Source organism: Neopsephotus bourkii, unplaced genomic scaffold (genome assembly GCF_033783945.1).
Source record: "Neopsephotus bourkii isolate Nb327-2 ecotype Australia unplaced genomic scaffold, CSIRO-AGI_Nbou_v1 NB_705, whole genome shotgun sequence".
NCBI classification, from domain to species: Eukaryota; Metazoa; Chordata; class Aves; order Psittaciformes; family Psittacidae; genus Neopsephotus; species Neopsephotus bourkii.
The window spans coordinates 145,230-165,841 of record NW_026901204.1 but is presented as its reverse complement, the minus strand read 5'-3'; the positions used below and the strand labels follow the sequence as shown (position 1 = coordinate 165,841).

General features: G+C 48.1%; 1 protein-coding gene across 36 annotated transcripts in view; it reads right to left on the bottom strand.

The window, feature by feature from the left end:
- SCRIB (scribble planar cell polarity protein) overlaps window positions 1-20,612 on the bottom strand; it is a 101,166-nt gene that overhangs the window by 5,503 nt on the left and 75,051 nt on the right. For 11 of the 36 annotated variants that reach the window (XM_061353900.1, XM_061353860.1, XM_061353867.1 and 8 more), the window contains 13 exons: window positions 18,301-18,351; window positions 17,724-17,765; window positions 16,743-16,868; window positions 15,070-15,177; window positions 11,255-11,302; window positions 10,877-11,042; window positions 9,187-9,355; window positions 7,565-7,654; window positions 7,067-7,255; window positions 2,333-2,497; window positions 1,528-1,667; window positions 1,102-1,139; window positions 191-265 (listed from right to left, as the gene is read on the bottom strand). In XM_061353900.1, the coding sequence (XP_061209884.1) occupies window positions 191-265; window positions 1,102-1,139; window positions 1,528-1,667; window positions 2,333-2,497; window positions 7,067-7,255; window positions 7,565-7,654; window positions 9,187-9,355; window positions 10,877-11,042; window positions 11,255-11,302; window positions 15,070-15,177; window positions 16,743-16,868; window positions 17,724-17,765; window positions 18,301-18,351 (1,407 nt within the window). Of the gene's footprint in view, window positions 1-190; window positions 266-1,101; window positions 1,140-1,527; window positions 1,668-2,332; window positions 2,498-3,580; window positions 3,807-7,066; window positions 7,256-7,564; window positions 7,655-9,186; window positions 9,356-10,876; window positions 11,043-11,254; window positions 11,303-15,069; window positions 15,178-16,742; window positions 16,869-17,723; window positions 17,766-18,300; window positions 18,352-20,612 lie in introns of those variants that run through there. The other 25 variants (XM_061353862.1, XM_061353871.1, XM_061353878.1 and 22 more) reach the window with 14 other exon arrangements.

The window sequence follows — 20,612 nt, the reverse complement described above, 5'->3', positions numbered from 1 at the left end:
TTCTCAATTCCACCTGACTGAAGTCACCAATAAACTCTCAGTTATACAGCACGTCAGGCTCTCACTGCCTCCACACAGGCAGGGCCTTTGAAAAGGACATCCTCAGATCATTAAACCTCTGCTCGGAAGGTCACTGCTTCATGTGCAAGCCTTGACCCATGTGACAGACAGCTCAGCATGCAGTTTATACCTGGATTTCGTAAACAGGTTTGGAGGAAGGAATAGCAGCAAATTCCCGGTAGTCAAACTTCTTTTCAGACATGGACTAGAAGGGACAGCGAAAAGAGAAGAAACAGAGAAGAGAGAGTAAGGGGAGAGAAATGGATGGAAAACCAGCAGCAAGCTGAGCAGTCACTCTATGCAGAGATGAAGCCAGAAGCACAGCATCATTCTCAGTTACTGCCAAGAGTGCTGGGATACAGCCTCTGAAACAGGCATCTCTGGGACACTGCTCTGGTGTCAGGGCAGGGCTCCCAAATTGCAGAGAAAACATTATGTGCTGCACTAAAATGCACTTGCACACCAGGTTAGGCAGAAAGCCTATTTTCATGGGAAGATTCATGGCAAGGTTCCCGATGGCTGTGGCACAGCCAGGGTTTAATCCAAAGTTGGCTGCTTGCACAGCCTTGGGCAAAACCAGGTCTCCTTTCTGGGCAGCTGCTCCACTCTTCCATTTGCCTTACTAATGCTGACAGCTCTCTGCAGCAATGACCTGGTGTATTTATACAGGTTCTTACAGATATCCTTAAAAAAAGGAAAATGCTGATTTCAGCTGCTGTTCTCAGTTTTATGCTGTTGAGGAAACAAGGGGCAAAGTCTCTGAAGTGAATGGCTTTCTGACCACAGAGATGAAGAATCAAGAAAAGAATGAAATAATAAAAGCACGGAAATAGAAACCAGCTGTTACATCATAGTTACAAAAGAGTAGGGATCCCTCTAGCAATGGATATGGCAGAGCTCCAGCCACGGTGCTCCCTTCACCTATCATGCATTATTTAAGTTGGGATCTCATGGCCCACATGCACAGCCCACACCCAAGCGAAGTGACTGAGAAATCCCAGAATGATAGGCCAGATACCAAAACCAAGCAGGATTTCATACCAGCCTTCCTGGTGAAGTGATGTTTCTGGGACTGCAATCTGCAAAAGATAACAGAAAAGCACATTAGTGAAGGTCTGTATTTGTGCCACAGCTCCCCAGACCTGCTCCTTCCATTTTGCAGCTTGGGTGTGAGGAAAGACTCTGCTCAAGAAAGGTGCTGCCTGCTCAGAACAAACACCTCGTTCCTCTTCTTTGAACAGTCATAATTCTGGTTTTATTTCTGCTCTGGTTCCCTGGAACCTTCGGGTGCCCCCTCATGTTTTCTATAGATCAGGCCCATCCCCTGTGCTCAGAGATCTCATATGCCCCAAAGGACCTTTCAATCCAGGCTGAAGGAGGCACTTGCTGTCAGCAGGTCTACTCTCGAGAGAGTTAAAAACTATCACCGTAACTTCTTGCCTCAGGGAAGGGACGGCTGTACAGTACCTTCCAGTGGTGTTGGTGATGGGGTGGGGACAGGTGAAGGTGATTCTGCCAGCTGCTCCAGTGTGCTGCGCTTTTTCCCCTCCTTGGACTTGGCAATAACCATCTGGGCTTTCAGAGCATCCTGTTCAAGTGATTTCATCCTGTCTCAGAAATGAGGGAGGGAGAAAAAGACATCAGACGTTGCCTTCCCGCTAAGACACAATGCCACCTTCTGCACCCAGCAGCCAGACCACAGTCAACAGGCTGAGTGCAGAAAGGTGAAACCAAGCACCCATGGTTCCCTGAGGCAGACAGACTTTCAAAGCAGGAGAGAACAGCTTGGTTTGCTGTCGCCCTGAAACACACATGTCACAGTGTGTGCTGAACAGAGCCTACAGCTAAGCATCAACACACTGAGAAGCTGCAAGGCCTTCCCAGAGGTGCCATACACAATGGGAGAGCAGCCCAAGCTGGGAAAGGAACTGCAAGGGTTCAAATGAGGAAGATCAGTTCTCAGGGCTTTGCTCTCCTCTGTGCTCTCAGTATGTTGCATCTTAACCCTCTTCAGCCACCAGGACATTAAGAGAGAACTAAGAAAAAGTGGGCTCACCCCTCAGCAATGTCTGCTGCCATCTCCCAGTCAAAGAGATCCAGCTTCCCCCCTCATCCTAAGTATGACAACTGCCAGTAGTCTGTGGGACCTCAGGGAATGAACACCAGCAACCACTAATGTTTCCTCCCTACCCCTGGCAGGCCACAGCTGGGAGCACTGCGTTGGGATGTAGGGATACAGACATGCAGCCGGCAGGGAAGGGGCTGTGCACACCTGGATTGGCTTCCTGACCCAGGGGTTCTTGAGGCGTGACTCTGCATTGCACTAGACATCTGAGCTGGCCTGGCCCCAGGAGCAGGAGCCCACTGTCGGGACTGGTACAGCTTCCTGGCCAGATCCTGCTCGTACTGTTTAATACTGTCTTCAAAAGCTGAGGATCTGAGGAGGAGGAGGAGGAAAAGGAGGAGGAAAAGGAGGAAGAGGAGATGATGGTGATGAACATCGCAGCAGACAAGCGCAGGGAAAGAAAGAAACAGATACAGGAACATACCCTGGCAAGGAGAAATACGGGTCTGATATAGGGGTAGCCTTGATTAAAACAGGGCCCTGTCCAACACTAACTGCTGCAGAAGAAGCAGGAAACCCCAAAGGGCAATCTGGGATGATGTGCCTTGAGAGCCTCAGCATCTAGAGACTGCCCTCCTCATGGCTAGCAGGAGAGGACTGGAAACCCCCAGCAGACCAATGGAAATGGCCCAGGAGGTAGTTACAATGGTGTGTGTACATGTGAAGCAGACTGAGGGAGTACACGGCACGAGTGAGTGTGCATGCACACAGCTGATGACAGTCTCTTAATGTACGTCTACATACATACATCTGACCACATGTTAGTGTGCACCTTTGAGCACGAGAAAAGGGGAAGCAAAACAAACAAGCAGGTTACAAAAGGTCTTTCTGCCACAGGCCCTGGAACACAGGCAAGAGGTGAGTGTGTCTGTAACACTGCGTGTGTATGGTGGGAAAACTGACAAGATGCAGACAGCCTTTGTTGAACACCTGGCCCCCTCAGTATCATAGAATCATAGACTCACAGACAGGTTTGGGTTGGAAAGGGCCTTATAGCTTATCCAGTTCCAACCCCCTGCCACGGGCAGGGACACCTTCCACTAGAGCAGCTTGCTCCAAGTCCCTGTGTCCAACCTGGCCTTGAGCACTGCCAGGGATGGGGCAGCCACAGCTTCTCTGGGCACCCTGTGCCAGCGCCTCAGCACCCTCACAGGGAAGAGCTTCTGCCTAAGAGCTCAGCTCAGTCTCCCCTCTGGCAGGTTCAAGCCATGCCCATTGTCCTGTCCCTACAGGCCCTTGTCCAAAGCCCCTCTCCTGTAGCCCATTTAGGCACTGGAGCAGCTCTAAGGTCTTCCCTTCACGCAGCGACAGGGGGAGAATCCCCTCCCTGACCTGCTGCTCACACTGTGGTGATGCAGCCCAGCACACAGGTGGTTTCTGTATATGTGCCTGTACCTTCTCAATCACACTCTTCCTATGGCACGAATGTCAGCAGCTGTGTGTGCCCAGAACACTCATATAGGTGGGGTCCCAGTGTGTTTGTCCCAGCAGAGCACAGGGGGATGTGCTGGGGTGGGGGAACACATGTCCTGGCAGAGCACTGATGACACAGGGAGAAAAAGGAAAGCCCAAGAAGGTGCAAACTGATGGGGTCACGAGTGACAGCACACAGACCAGAGAACTGGAAAGAAGCAGAAGATAGAAGATTAGAAAGAAAGTAATAAAATCAGTGGCATGCACTTAAAGAACATTCAGGTTAGTGAGGCTGCAGCATCACGTGCAGGGCAGTACTGTCTTCCCTCCCACAGCACACGCGGTGCTGCTTGGGGGCCTCTGGAAAAAAGACCTGAGCCCTGGCTGCCATCACATCACTGTGTTATGGTTACAGAAGAGGGATCCTAAGACCACCAGATCACCCAGGGAGATGTGTGGTAGCAGGGGACAGTCCATCCTTGTCTTACAAAAAAAAGCACATTATGGTGACTGACCTATTCCTGCCAATGCCAAAATAAGCCAAGCCTTATCCCTACCCAAGGAATCAGCCAGGCACTTCTCCAACAACTGAATCACAGAATCACAGAATGGTTTGGATTGGAAGGGACCTTAAAGATCATCCAGTTCCAACTCCTAAATAATAAATAAATAATAATAATAAAAACCTTGGTATCAGAAGCAAAGTGCAGCTGAGGACCTGGTCTGCAAAATTTAAAACCAGTGACACTGGATCTGGTAACTGACAAGCAAGATGGCTGCAAGTAGCTTCCCCTTGTCATTTTCTGTTACCTCTAAAAGGCTCTTCCTCCACCAGTTCATTTGCCATGAATAAAACATGCTTAAAAGATAAGAGACTGAAGGTTTGGAACGCAGGGATCTCTCTCCTGCTCACAACGGACAAACCCACTGTGCTCAACATTTACTAACGCTTCAAAGCGTTATGTGTAATGCAGAATGCTTATACTGTGCCCTAAGCAATGTCAGCAAGACCGCAGCTAACCCAGACTCAGATGTTCAGTAATGCTCCAGGATCACCTAAAAATCCTGTCCCCTCCCCCGCATTTGTCAGATTTATCTGCTGGCAGCAGCAACAAGCTCATGGAAGAACACAGAGTCCTGAGGCAAGTGGTGCACATCCTGTGCCACAAGTCACCTCATCGGCATGGCTTTGCTTTCAAGGTTTGCACAGGCAATGTCACGTTTCTCCTTTCTACACCCACCTGAAACAAAAAAAGTGTGCCTTGGATATGTTAATCCTTAGGCAGGAGGAATAAAAGCTGACACTACCTCATAAAGCCTGCCCCATCATATGAGGAAATACACATGAAAAGTAGAGGCATGATGGAGAGAAACCCCCATGTGTCTAATTGGGCAGGGGTGACAGATCAGTCTGTACCACCTCTCCCAGCAGTAGTGTTGGGTTTCAGCAGGAAGAGCCCAACAGACAGCTTCTGCTTTGTTGGATCAAATACAACAGTGGAGCTTTTTCTTTCTTAGGTGAAAGACTGAGCAGCAACTGCAAGATGTCTACTCCTGACAGCACTGTGGTGCTCACAGCATCATACTGACAGTCAGTTTCTGATGTATGCAATGCTTACAGCCTTTCTGTGAGGCAGAGAAGTGCCAGCACACTCCTCTCCGTGCACCTGCATTGTGTTAGGATGTAGGGATACAGAAGGACAGTTAAGCAAGAATTTGGGTCACTCGGTCCCATCCAGTCTCTTCTGGTCTATGGTTTCTTAGCACACATTGGCTCTACAGCCCCTGTGCAGCTTCTAACCCTGTAACACAAGGGCATTGGGTCTGTCCTGGAAGACATTGCTCGCAAATTCTCTTCCACTTGTATTTTTGTAAATGGCTTCCTGGCTTAATGTGACAATAGAGAGCTTCCATTTGCAAGTGATGCTGCCTGAGAGGTTGTGACACAGAAACCACAGAAACAGCATCAACCAGAACAGGCGTGAGATGCCAGCTACAGCAGAACACTGAGTGAATCAGTGCAGCAGACAAGAGTCCTACAGTTTGGAGCATGAAACAATAGCACAGGGTGGAAACAATCCTGGCAGAGCACACTCTGCTGACAGCCTGACTCATCTGCAGGCATCCCTGTCAGTGGGGAGCAGGGAAGGAAAGATTACTAACTATAGACTCACAGAGTAAATCAGTTTGGAAGGGACCTCTGGAGGTCATCCAAACCAGAAGCTGCTCGAAGCAGGGCCAGCTTCAAAGGTCTAACAAACATGCTACAAGATGACAGAAACCAATCTCTTCCATAACAAAGTTCCATAGAACAAAAAGGCTTTCCAGTGACCTGTTCAGCTTTCTGGTATTACAGGGCAGAGCAATGAAACTAAGGCCGTGTTTCACAAACTTCCAGCTGGGACAGACTTATCCGAGGCAAAAAGCTGGATATACCAAGGAAGTTTTGCTTGAAGGGCAAAAGACCTGGTACAAGGGACATAGTCCAACTCTAAATAAACCATAAACAGATCTGTTACATGATCAAGTAACAAGGGGGAGCTCTGTACCCTCAAAACCTAGACAATCAGCAAGCTCTCATTAAGGACTCCACTAGATTATTTCTACATCCTCAGAGCTTTCCCAGAAGATGACAACACCATTATCATCCATGTCTAAGCACAAACACTGGAAATGCCAAGTGGTATCACAACTCACTGTAATCCCTCCAATGTCCTATCTATGAGGCTGGCAAGGATGAGCCACTAACAGCCCTGTTCATCTAAAAGCTCATACTCAAACCCTAAAAGACTGTTTCAGATTGTCTCTGGAATGTCTCCTACAGGAACATTATGGGAAGAAAACTGTAGTTAGTTATAGGAGCAGCTTGACTAATTTTTGAGAGGAATTACATGACATAGTAAGTGCTTGGACTAGCTTCAAGTCTTAAGTTCTGCGCTAGGAAGTTCTCTTTCTTCCAAAACAACTTTTAATCACTCTTTCACAGCTGATGAAACAGATTGTGTGGATAAGAATGCCCTCACTTGCTAATTTCTTGGCTTCAGCAAGTTTTCCAGTCTAGCAGCACTGGATATGTGAAATGCTTATTTCCCATTTTGAGTATGTCACCTTGCAGCTTCAATAAATACCATCTTTTACATGTCACAAAGGAAATGGGAAGCTGTGTGCTGAGAGGGAAGGAACACAGCCACCATCACATGAAGGTGTTTATGTCTTTTATAACACTCCACTGTCTTCACGATTGTGCAAGCTCTAAGAGGTATCTCATTCATGTAGCTGTCAGAAGCAGCTCAGCCAAGCAGCGGATGCTTCACGCTGCTTGATCAGATCCTGTATAACCTCCCATAACACTTGCCTTAGGAAGGCTTGCTTAGTCCCTGGTTTAATATAACGTAATCCAAAAGACATGCAGCAGGTCCCCTTTCCCTGACGTAGTGCAGTGAAGAGAATAGTGAAGTTCTGTCTCACCGTGCTGCTCTCCACATGGCTCGTTTCTCTGCCTCCAGAGCACGACGTTCTGCTGGAGAAAGCTCCTTCTCTTGACCACTCAGAAGCTCAGGACTCTGCATTCGCAACCGTTCCTGGTGCCGCCGCTCGGCTTTGGCTGTCCTCACCGGTGCCACTGGGTCCCCTGCTCCAAGGTATAATGGACTCAGCCTAGGCAGAGAGAGAAACAGTGAGAGGTAGGCTGGCCTGGGCCACCACAGCTCTAATCTGCCTATTTTCAAGATAAGAGGTGATGACTGACACCCCCAAGCAACTGTTTAGTACCACATCCTAGGACATCACCGTGGGAGATGGAAGTACATACAGCAGAGGTGAGTCTCTTGCAACAAGCTGGTTCTGATCACAGTTTCCTTTTCTCCACAAAATCCTTCCTTTTATACCTTGGGTCTGCTAAAAGGAGATGCCATCTGCTCCATTATTTGGCAGCTCCTTGGCAAAGGATGTTGATGATCCACTTACCCAGACATAGAGTTGGTTCTCTGTTCAGGCTTGATTCCCTCTTCCAGTGAATTCCTCTGTGAACTGTTGTTCTCATTGACCTCAGAGGGCCTAGAGCAAAACAAGCAAGTCAATTCACAGTACCACAGGCTAAGACCCAGGAAAGGTTTGGAACAGACCCAAGCCTGGAAAGCCGGTTCATTTTGAAGATGTAACCCTTAATGATTTTGCTCAACAGCTCCTGCCCCATTGCTGCAAGCGTTTCCTTGTTGATTTCATCAGTGTTGACACTAACTCATCATGAGAACTCCTCTTCTTCATCTGGAGGCCAACCATCCACTAACACACACACTCTTCAATTTAATGCATCAATAGTGTTTGCTGGCAAGCTCTTGCACAGCTCTAGCCTGCCTCTTTCCAGGTGCAATTTGTGATGGGCAGTCTGGCTGCTTCCAGCTCTTTGCTGGTGTCAGGATGCCTGAATCCTAACAAAGGACATCCCTCCTGGGCTGTAAGTGAAGGCACATCTGGGCTAGGGACGAATCCTGAGTGATTTCAGAACAGGGATTCTAGGTGTAGCCACTCTATACAACTGCTTCACGCACTGAGGCATTGTGCTCATAACCAAATTCCTGCAAGCTTTGGACCAGCTGAGCTGGAGCTGCCATCTGCATTCTTAGGTTGTGCACATGCAGACACTCCTCATTCTGGTCTGTAATGAAAGAGGTCACCCAAGCCCATTTTCCACAGGTTAGGAACATGCCTACAGTTACTGTGGCTCACTTGGCAATGAGAAAGTTCACCACGACTCTGAGCCCTTATTTTTACTGTTCAAGTTAATTTTGGTTAAATTTCAGTTTTTCTCTGGCATGACAAAAAAAAATAAAAATAAAAATTTCAGGACATTCAGTCAATTCACTGCCTGCCCTTTGCTCAAGCACAGATAAGAAACAATGGGAAGTGATCTAACAGATCTGGTTTTACTGTCCTCTAACTTCCCACACTTCACTGTGAAAACAGTAGGGGTAAGTAGGCCTTCACATCAAGAAGCTGGTTTGTATTCGGCCGCTGTCCTTCACTGTCAGCACAGGACGTGGAAGGTCTCAGAAACTCCTCATGTGAGAAGTTCCTCAACACAGACTGGACAGAAACAATGGAAAGAAATAAGATTCAAAATGCCAGCTGCTGTAAGACTGACAGTAGAAGTGTTAGTGAAGAGAAGAATGTCTGTAGCAAAGAGTCAGAAGGGAGAGTCAGAAAAAGACAGCTTCAGCTTTATCCTAGTGCATCCTTATTTCTGTCTGAAGTCGTACAAGAAGCCTTTTCTCATTCCCCAGTTCTATGCCCAAGAATTAGAAAAACACAGATCAAGGCAACCTGGAGGACAAGTCCAGGAGAACTGGGAAACAAAAGCCTAAAAACTCCCAAACCCAGGTTCAGAATCAGGGCTACCTTAAATGAGCTACCTCTGAAAATCCATGTCTCTACATACTCCAGTGCACAGCTGAAGAAACTGTTCTGCTGAAAAGCACGAGCTGGAAAAGCCTGCCTGTTTCTGTGCCTATCCCTCTTCCCTGAATATCACTGCTACTGGGACACCCCTGACACATGAGTGTGGTTCTGAGCTACCAATTGTGTCTTACCGAGCTGCTGGGACCTGGATGTTCCTTCCATTTAGTTTCTCGATCTTGTACTCAACTCCTTCAATGATGACACTGGACTGCATGCTCATCTTAGGCACCTGTTTCACCACCTCGTCCTCTTCTGCTTCTTCCTCCAACATAAGGGTACGCTTCTGCTGCAGTTTTCGAGCTGCCAAAATAAGACAGACTCATCTTGCACCACAAAACACTCCCTGAGCACCCCCCACAAGGATGCAACCTTTTGGGCAGGTCCTTACACTCATCATCCATTCAAACCTGTGATGTTTTAAGTCCATACCCTCTCCTTGGGTGCCTTTGTTTCTCTTCCACTCCACTAATGCTTCAGAAGCAACAATCTCTACACCATTCCCTCAGTCACTCCTTCCTTATTCACTAAACTTCCATTCCTGGATGCTCTACAGAACAGATTTCAGCAGTTCATCATGCTGACTGCATGCATCCTCAAACTGGAAGTTGTGTGCTCTCTGCAGCAGGTATTCTGCAGATAACCAGTCCCCAGTGGTGTTCCTCAGGGCTCAATTCTGGGGTCAGATCCATTCAGTATTTTTATCAAAGATCTGGATGCAGGAGTTGAATGCACCATTAGCAAGTTTGCTGATGATATTAAACTGGGAAGTGCTGCTGACTCTCTCAAGAAACATGAGGTCTTGTGGAGTGATCTAGACAGACTGGAACACAGCCATCATCAACAGTATGAAATCTAACAAGCGCAAGTGCTGGGCTCCACACCTGGGACAGAGTAATGCCAGGCTCAAGTCTAAACAGGGAGAGAAGTGGCTGGAGAGCAGCCCTGCAGGAAGGGACCTGGGATGCTGGTTGGCAGCAGGGTCAGCAGAGCCAGCAGTGTGCCCTGGCACCAAGAGGGCAAAACACATCCTGGGGTGCATCCACCACAGCAGAGACACGTGGTCAAAACATGGGCTTGTCCTGATGGATTCAGTGTTGGTGCAGCCTCACCTGGAACAGCGGGTGCTATTCTGAGCCCCACCATTTAAGAAAGATGTGAAGGTTCTTGAACGTGTCCAGAGGACAACAACAGAGAACCCAACAATTTACCTAAGAAATTCTGCAAGAATCTTTGCAAGCAACAGAGTCAGAAGCCTCAAACCCAGGAGTCCAGTTCCACCTGCATTTTCCTATTGAACATAAGAGCATTTCAGCAAAAGCCCTTTTTCCCACTTAAGATTGTTCCTCATCACCTTTTAAAACAACTCTCAAGCAGGATGAATGTACACCAAAAACTGTAGCAGTAATTTTCCCTCCTGTTGCAAGCCCTGTGCAAAATCAGAGCAGCACACTGAGCAATAAAAGCTCTGCTGTCAGATACTATGGAAGGGTGCCATGGGCAGCCCCTGTTGCTGCACATCAGCCCCAGCAGCTTACAAAGAATCATCATCATTTGTAGTAGCTTTTAAAAATGTTATTGAGGGTTTTACTAAGGAGAGGAAGCTCTGACACCACAGGACTTGCACCAGTTCTCACAGCAACAGTGCAGCATCCAAAAACTCCTTCACATCCACTTACTTCAAGCTAGTACCAGGCCTTGTGAATAACAGCTTTATATCCAGCTTTTGGAAGTGCTGGATTTCTGGTGTGGGTGCTCTCTCGTGTCTTCTATGGAGAAGGGATTCCCTGAACAGGCCAAATGTCCTTGCACATTCCAACATACCTTCCTCTTCTTTCATTTTCTTCAGGTCATCCTCTCCCACCAAGGAGACACGCTTGGGAGGTTTGTCCAGCTGCTGCTGCTTCACCTCAATTTCAAAGTACTTCTGCCTCTCGCGGAAGGACCTCTGCTCAGGGCTGGGCAGGCCGCTGGGGCTCTGCGTGGTCACCTATGAGAACCACACCAGCACTGCCACAGTGACTGAGCCAAACCACCCCCATCACCCCTTGCCATGTCCTCCACAGCCTCCTCTTCCTCCTCCCCAGCCTTCCCTGACAGCATGCACACATGCTGTCCTCCTGTTCCTGCAGCCACTGTCCCAAAAGCCTGAATCCTCTGCAAGTCCCCATCCTCTCGCCAGCTCCAGCCACCAGAACTCACCTCCAGGGCAGCTTTGGGATTCTCTGAGCTGGTCTGACCAGGCAGTTCCTAAGGACACAGAGAAAAGGGCATGTTCTAAACAGAAAGTTTCCTACCACCACTCCTGCCCTCCAGCCAAGTGTCACCAATGCCACATGAACAGGAGCAGTCCAGACATGATGGGACTGCTTCACAAAACAGCCCCAGAATTAACACAAGACATGGCCTATTTTGAGTTATAAGGATTTACATTAAATAAAAGGCTAAACAGAGTGGTTTTAAATGGGTTTAAACAGAATGGCTTTAAACTAATGGAGGAAAGATAGAAATGAGCTCTTAGGCAGAAGTTTTCCCCTGTGAGGGTGCTGAGGAGCTGGCACAGGGTGCCCAGAGAAGCTGTGGCTGCCCCATCCCTGGCAGTGCTCAAGGCCAGGTTGGACACAGGGACTTGGAGCAAGCTGCTCTAGTGGAAGGTGTCCCTGCTTGTGGCAGGGGGTTGGAACTGGATGACTTTAAGGTCCCTGCAACACAAACCAGTCTGGGACTCTGTGAAACAAGAGGCAAAAACTTTTAAAAGAGCAAAAAATGAAAAAGCTGGAGGAACAGGAGAAGAACGGGAGCAGAGAGCTCAGCTTGAGATGGAGGAGGCTTAGACTTTAAATCAAAGATGCAACTATCAAAAATTTACTTCTAAGAAATGAAAACATCTTCAAGTATGAAAAAAAATCTGTATTTATCAGAAGAAATGGTACCTCCCACTTCACTGAATGGAGACAAGAACCCTCACAGATGCCCAGGAAAAGGAGGAGAGACACAGATCGTGGTAAAAGAAAGTCTGATAAAACATAGAAAGAACCCTCTTCGCAGCAGAGATGGTCACACACTGGAAGAGGCTGTCCATAGCGGCCTCAGAATCTCCATTCTTGGAAATTCAAGGCTCCAGTGGACTGGGCCTTTTGCCCTGTTTTGCACAGGGGACCAATGCAGATGACCTCCAGATGCCTTGTCTATTCTGAATGGTTCCATGATTCAAATACATGAAGGGAAGAAGGAACAGTTCCAATTAAGTTAAGCTCTAAGGAAAAATTCCTCAGAATAGGTTCAGCCTTGCCCTGGACTCTGGAAGTTCAGAGTTTCTTTTTCTCACAACAGCATGATTACTCTACAGCATCCCAGTGTCCGGGGAGAATAACAGCAACGCAAAGTTCAGTGAGCTTTCAGGACTTGATATGTTTATGGACAGGACTCTGCAGGGTGACCATCCGCAAGAGGAACAAGGGGCCCTCCACATGTCCCTCCTTCATGAGAGGAGCCAGATCATTACCTCCTTCCTGTTCTCACATCTCCCTTGCTTACCTGCAGTGCTCATGCACTTTTTTGTACCACTGCTGGTGTACAAACACGGTACAGTTGGGCAGAGAAGAGATTCAGAGCAGCCCTGCGGAGAAGGACTTGGGGGTGCTGGTCAATGAGAAAATGAACATGAGCCAGCAGTGTGCGCTTGCAGCCCAGAAAGCAACCGTATCGTGGGCTGCACCAAAAGGAGTGTGACCAGCAGGTCGAAGGAGGTGATCCTGCCCTTCTACTCTGCTCTCGTGAGACCTCACTTGGAGTATTGTGTGCAGTTCTGGTGTCCTCAACATAAAAAGGACATGGATCTGTTGGAACAAGTCCAGAGGAGGGCCATGAGATTGATCAGGGGACTGGAGCACCTCCCATATGAAGATAGGCTGAGAAAGTTGGGACTGTTCAGCCTGGAGAAGAGAAGGCTGCGTGGAGACCTCATAGCAGCCTTCCAGTATCTGAAGGGGGCATATAGGGGTGCTGGGGATGGACTCTTCATTAGGGACTGTAGTGATAGGACAAGGGGTAATGGGTTCAAACTGAAACAGGGAAGTTTAGATTGGATCTAAGGAGGGAATTCTTTCCTGTGAGGGTGGTGAGGCACTGGAATAGGTTGCCCAAGGAGGTTGTGAATGCTCCATCCCTGGCAGTGTTCAAAGCCAGGTTGGACAAGGCCTTGGGTAATATGGTTTAGAGCGAGGTGTCCCTGCCCATGGCAGGGGGGTTGGAACTTGACGATCTTAAGGTCCTTTCCAACCCTAACTATTCTATGATTCTGTGGTTCTGTGATTCACAGTTTGTACCACTGCTGGTATACAAACACTGTACAAACAGTACCGCTGCTGGTGTACAAACACTGTACAAACAGTACCGCTGCTGGTGTACAAACAGTTTGTACTGCTGCTGGTGTACAAACACTGTACAAAGTTTGTACCACTGCTGGTGTACAAATACCGCACACCCAGTTTGTACCACTGCTGGTGTACAAACAGTTTGTACCGCTGCTGGTGTACGAACACTTACAAATAGTTCATACCACTGCTGGTGTACAAACACCATACAAACAGTTTGTACCACTGCTGGTGTACAAACACTGTACAGTTAGTACTGCTGCTGGTGTACAAACACTGTACAAATAGTTCATACCACTGCTGGTGTACAAACACCATACAAACAGTTTGTACCACTGCTGGTGTACAAACAGTGTACAGTTAGTACTGCTGCTGGTGTACAAACACTGTACAAATAGTTCATACCACTGCTGGTGTACAAACACCATACAAACAGTTTGTACCACTGCTGGTGTACAAACACTGTACCGTTAGTACTGCTGCTGGTGTACAAACACTGTACAAATAGTTCATACCACTGCTGGTGTACAAACGCCATACAAACAGTTTGTACCACTGCTGGTGTACGAACAGTGTACAGTTAGTACTGCTGCTGGTGTACAAACACTGTACAAATAGTTCATACCACTGCTGGTGTACAAACGCCATACAAACAGTTTGTACCACTGCTGGTGTACAGTGTACAAATCGTTCGTATTGCTGCTGGTGTACAAACAGTTTGTTCTGCTGCTGGTGTCCAAACAGGGTACAAACAGTTTATCACTGCTGGTGCACAGTGTACAGTTTGTATTACTGCTGGTGTACAAACGCCGTACAAACAGTTTGTACCACTGCTGGTGTACAAACACTGTACAAACAGTTTGTACCACTGCTAGTGTACAAACACTGTACAAACAGTTTGTAGTGCTGCTGGTGTACAAACAGTTCATACCACTGCTGGTGTACAAACGCCATACAAGCAGTTTGTACTGCTGCTGGTGTACAAACACTGTACAAACAGTATGTACCGCTGCTGTTGTACAAAAACCATACAAACAGTTTGTACCACTGCTGGTGTACAAACACTGTACAAACAGTACATACCACTGCTGGTGTACAAACACTGTACAAACAGTTTGTACTGCTGCTGGTGTACAAACACTGTACAAACAGTTTGTACTGCTGCTGGTGTACAAACACTGTACAAACAGTATGTACTGCTGCTGTTGTACAAAAACCATACAAACAGTTTGTACCGCTGCTGTTGTACAAACGCCATACAAACAGTTTGTACCACTGCTGGTGTACAAACACTGTACAAACAGTACATACCACTGCTGGTGTACAAACGCCATACAAACAGTTTGTACTGCTGCTGGTGTACAAACACTGTACAAACAGTACATACCACTGCTGGTGTACAAACACCATACAAACAGTTTGTACCACTGCTAGTGTACAAACACTGTACAAACAGTTTGTAGTGCTGCTGGTGTACGAACAGTTCATACCACTGCTGGTGTACAAACGCCATAGAAGCAGTTTGTACCGCTGCTGGTGTACAAACACTGTACAAACAGTACATACCACTGCTGGTGTACAAACACCATACAAACAGTTTGTACCACTGCTGGTTTAACAGGCCCAGCCAGCACGAGTTACCTGCGTCTCGAGGAGAGGGTGCGACAAGGGCACTGCTGCAAAGGTCTTGTATGCTTGCTTGACATTGAAGGGGATCTCATCTGGAGAGGGTGGTGAAGGTGGCTTCTGCTACAAGGGCAAAGACAGAAGGTAAGGATAACCACAGGTATTATAAAAAAAAAAAAAAGGGGAAACAGCACAACCCTCGGCCTGCAAAGCCTGAAGAGTGGAGTATGTAAGAGACAGCTCCTGCAGAAACACAAGCAGCATATTGTATACATGCTATACACAGCAGCACAGGTATCACAGACCTGATTTACTTCTTGGGTGGTGGAATGATACTTTTGGTGGTACAGATCCTCACTGACATGACCAGAATGTTGTGACTGATCTCTTGGTCAAGGGGCCACACTGTTGTCACAGTCCTTGAGGATTTCCACCCAATTCAACTAGCATGTGCCTGATGGAATCAGTGGCAGCTCACTCAGGGATCTCTAATCTGGAGAAGATCTGCTTTTGATCTCAAATTTTCCCTTCACAGAATTCCACTTACTCAGAAACATCTAATACAGTCCAAGAGGACCCTCTTGTTGCTTGTCTTTACTGGGCTCTTCCTCTCTTATCTTCCCTGTGATTTCTCCTATCACATTCAGGGAGGAAGAGTTGGGATGACCTGCTCAAAGCACCACAGACATGAATGGGAGTAGGGAGTAAATGACACCACCACCTTCCTTTCTACTAGAAAGGAAACCCCCTTTAGTTGCTTCATTTCTTCAATCCCTTTGGCTGCACTAACTCAGTTTCAGGTGTTTGTCATTTTTCTGTGTCCGGGACTGAGGCAAAATTATGTTGTTTGATGATGTTCCATTCTGCATAGGCTAACAACAGCACATCCAGATCAGAAGAGATTGTAAATATGTGAATCCTGACCCATTACATGGGTGTATATAGCTGTTTGTCTGCAAATCAGGTCTCTGATTTGATCTCATGTCATACAAGCTTACATGAAAAGAGAAGGGCTGTACTGCAGGTATACAGTCTTCGGTCATGACAAAGACCAAAATACCTGAGACTCTTACCAATCAACATACAGCCCAGGGGACACGAAACTTTCCAATCATTTTGCAAATCATAAAAATTACTATCAGCAAGCCGATCTCAGCTCCTGCTCTGAGATGCAAGACATGATAGATAAAGGGCCTGAAAGATGCAGAAGGCAACACCTCATAAATAATGATCTAAATCCCTATCTGCTCTGGGGATTTCAGTCACGATACAGTTTCAACTTCTTTGCTACAGTTTGCTAACTTCTTGAACAGGGAAGTGAAGACACAGACTGGTGACATCCTTCTTAGAGAAATCACAGAATCATAGAACCATGGAATGGTTTGGGTTGGAAATGACCTTAAAGCTCATCCAGTTCCAACCCCTGCCAGGGGCAGGGACACCTTCCACTAGAGACCAGGTTGCTGAAAGCCCCATCCTTGAACACTGCCAGGGATGGGGCAGCCACAACATTCTACCTGTAACAAGTTCTTACCCAGGGCATCCAGAGTGATGGATAAACAGGACCAGCCTTAGCTAGAGCATGTCATCTTTAAATGACCAAGTCACCTACCCGCCCAGAGAAGTGGCACTTTAGCAACCAGGGGCAGATGGACACCGCTCAGCAAGGAGGAATTCAGGCCACTTACAGAGTTCTGGATACTGAAGCACAGCTCAGGTTGCTGGAAGGGATTGGGGCTGTCCCCGTCCTCCGAATTATGTGAGGCAGCATTTTGTCGCACTCGGGAAAGAGGCTGAATGACGCCTGGCTTGGTCTGCTCGTGTCAGTGCCCCACAGCGCGGCAGAGCCAGAGGAGGAGGGCAGGAGAGAGAGGGAGAGGATGGGGGAGAGAGAAATGAGCAGTTAGGGCAGCAAGATGACTGCCATGCAAGTGAATAAGACAAACCCATGCACCTCAGCTCAAGAGGGAGAGCTACTGAAGCAAACACCAACCAATGACTCTGGTGTAAGTACTCTGGACAGGCAAAGAAGTTCAGACAAGTCAGAGTGAGAACAGGACCAGTGGGTCATAGAGAAGGCCAGGACACAAGGAAGAATCTGTCATACAAGTAGCAGCTACAAGGGTCAGAGGGGTATGACACGAGTATGTCAAAGCTTGCAGAATCTAAGTGTCATGAATGGAAGATGCAGTAGGGAAACATCAGCCAGGAATGGGTACTGGAAAAGCTGGGGAGGAAAATGAACTGAGGCCCATCTAGGGCTGCAGTTAGAAATGCAGACATAAGAGCAGAGACGAGAGTCTGAGCTCTGACCTAGATGTCATCACTGTTGGATGCCGTGTGGAAGTGAGGAAAACATCCAGTACTAAAGAGAATAAAAGCAGGAATTGACTAAGCCAGGAAAAAAACATGAGTGAAAGCTGCAAGGGTAAACAGGAATAAAAGCTGCAAAAACAGTTGCATCAAGTTTTCAAGTTTATGGTATTTAGGATGTGGTGCACTTGTGCAAACTTGAGGTATAGCAGAGAACTGAAGGAAGACAGAATAGGAGCCAACAGTGAAGACTTGCAGGGCTGGAACCGAGCACACAGGGAAGGAAGAGACAAGCTCAAATGTGCTGGACGATGGACAGGGACACTATAAGGAGGTCTCATGGCAGATGTACTTACAGATTTACTGTCATCCTGCGATGTAATGAAGTTAATGGAAGCCTGGAAACAGAAATACTGGTGTAAATCTGGAATTTTCAAACTGGAAACCTTTTAGTTTAGCCTGCTCCATACAAGCAGAAATACAAAACTCCAACCCCTTCCCTGCCCCATAGAGGGAAAAGCCCCCAAGCTTCACACTAACCCCCACTATACCTCCTTCTTCAAGTGGGGAGCAGTCCAGAGCCCACCCACAAGAGCTTCATCTGCTATGTGAGAAGGCACAACAGCTCTCTGCACATCTGCAAGCACTGACCCCCAGCTTCCCCTTCCCTGCTCCAGCTCTCGTTTGCATCCCTGCCCTCTGCGCTTGCTACCGAGCTCGAGCAAAGCCACCAAGAAGCCTCCACGCTGCCAGGAAGCGCTCGGAGATGCCACCTCAGCCGTGGCCAGCAGGGAACAGCCCCTGGGGCCCCAGCGGCCGCCCGAGCACCAAGCCCGGGAGGGGGGAACACGGCGCCGGGAAGGGCCACGGGCAGCGGTGCCGGGTGGGAGCAGCACGGAGCAGCAGCGCACACTGCACACCAGCAGCACTTACAAAGCGGGTCTCCCTGCCTGCCAGGTGAGCAGGCCGAGGGGCTGCAGGCGTCTGGAGAGGGGCAATGCCAGGGAGGATCGTCGGGGGAGAGACCGGGAGAGAGAACGAAGAGACCGGGATTTCCGCGTGAGACCGGCGCCCTTCCCCGCCCAGCACCGCGTTCCCGGAGCTGGCAGCGCCCCACGCAGCTCCCTGCCGTGGAGAAAGGCCCTCCTCGGCTTGCACACACGGACCCCTCAGACATCCCCTTCCTCCCCTCGCCTGGAAGCTGCCACAGCTCAAGGCCAGGCAAGACCGTCAGGACACCAGCCTCCCTCAGTCAGCCCACTTCCCGCAGGATCCCACAGGGCTCGGAACTACGCCTCTAAGTTCTGGCTGGAGGACAAGATGTCAAAATCAAAGAACTGACATTAAAAATAGATGGCGGCAGAGAATTAGAGATGCAATTCCTTGGAACTTCTACTCCAGAGCAAGTGTGAAGCGCAAGTCTCCTGAGTCCCCACCAAATGTCCAAGGCCCATGGCTGGCGAGTGCCCTGTGTCCCTCAGTATTATCTGTTGGACCTGTTCCATTTTGTGTATCATTCATTGTCCAGAGAACTAAGTCCACCAGATGCAGCTTTACCTGACACACGGGAGGCTGCTGCATAAGGCTCTGATCCAGAAAATACTAAATCATGTAAATGTGACAGAAAGCTGATGTAGAAAGTGTGGGGCTGAGAATGCCACTGGCATGACTAAGGGCTCAGCACTGGACACCAAGGCTTCTTCAGAACAACTGTCAGCAGCACTAATTCACAACAGACACAGATCAAGGAAAAAGGCTCTGGAAGTGAGACACAGACTCAGGAATGGCAGCAGGGAGCAAACCTGCTGATGGCTTCAGAGGGCTAAAACGTAGGACAAAATCATGAAATTGGCTATTAGATCATTAAATACTTTGCTCAAGCCACAGAGAATTCATGATACAAAACCCCTGAAGTGATGGAACAAAGTACAGCAAGTACTACATAACTGGAATTTGAGACATCCAGCCTAAAATCGGAGAGAAAATGCCTGCACGCACAAAAAACTGGTCCTGGGTGCTCTTAACTCCATAGAATGCATCAGTGAGACCTTGTTGATTCTTCTCAAGAGCCATGGAGGTCAGAGGGAACCTGGGAAGTTTTCAATGTCAGAGCAGTGACTTCTGCGAGAGACAAAGCTGTCACCGTTGCCACAGGAACGGGATAATGACAAGCCACTGGGCTGTAAAGACAATTTATCACTGAGCAAAGCCCACCATGGCTTAGAAGAACAGATGGCATTAGATGGGGCAAGGACACTGGCACTGAGCTTCCAATGTCAAAACACTGATAAACAGAAGCATCAGGGTACTAGGAGAGTTGCCTACAACAAACTGGAATGATGAACATTCCATCCAAACACCAAAAAATCACAATGGAGCTGGCACTCAGAAAGATGCAGAATTCCCATCTCCAGAGGTGTTCAAAACTGAACTGCTCATGGCCTTGAGTAACCTCATCTAATTGGACCTGCTCAGACTGTGCTTTTAGACCAGACCATCCTCCATAGATTGTTCTATGAGCAGCTGCATGGCCACCCTTTGGGATTTGGGCCTCATTTTCATGTGAGAGCTGAAGATATTGAATCACAGACTCAGGTTGGAAAAGACCTTTAAGATCATTGAGTTCAACTATTAACCTTGCAAGGCCAAAGCTACCACTAAACCATGTCCCTAAGTGCCATATCTACGCATCTTTTAAACACTTCCAGGGGCAGTGACTCCATCACTGCCCTGGGCAGCCTGTTCCAGGGCTTGATAATCCTTTTGGTGAAGAAATTGTCCCTAATCTCCAGTCTAAAGCTCCCCTGGCGCAGCTTGAGGCTGTCTCCTCTTGTCCCATCCCTTGTTCCTTGGGAGCAGAGCCCACCCCCTCCTGGCTTCATGCTCCTGTCAGGCACTTGTAGGGAGTGATAAGGTCCCCCTGAGCCTTCTCCACACTAAACTCCCCCAGGTCCCTCAGCCGCTCCTCACCACACTTGGGCTCCAGGCCCTGCACAAGCTCCATTGCCTTTCTCTGGCCCCGCTCCAGCAGCAAATTAATATCTAGAATCTCTTTTTATTGTAGAATGAGGAGAATCATCCCCACTCGGTTCCTTCTAGACAGAAAAATCCAGGGGAAATGCCAGAGCCAGTGGGAGCACAGCTGGAGAGCAGCTGCACTCCCCAGGAATGCTGCAGACACAGGATGACTAAGGAGGGAGAGCAAAGCCCCCAGCAGAAAAAACAGGAACACGTATTGACTCTGA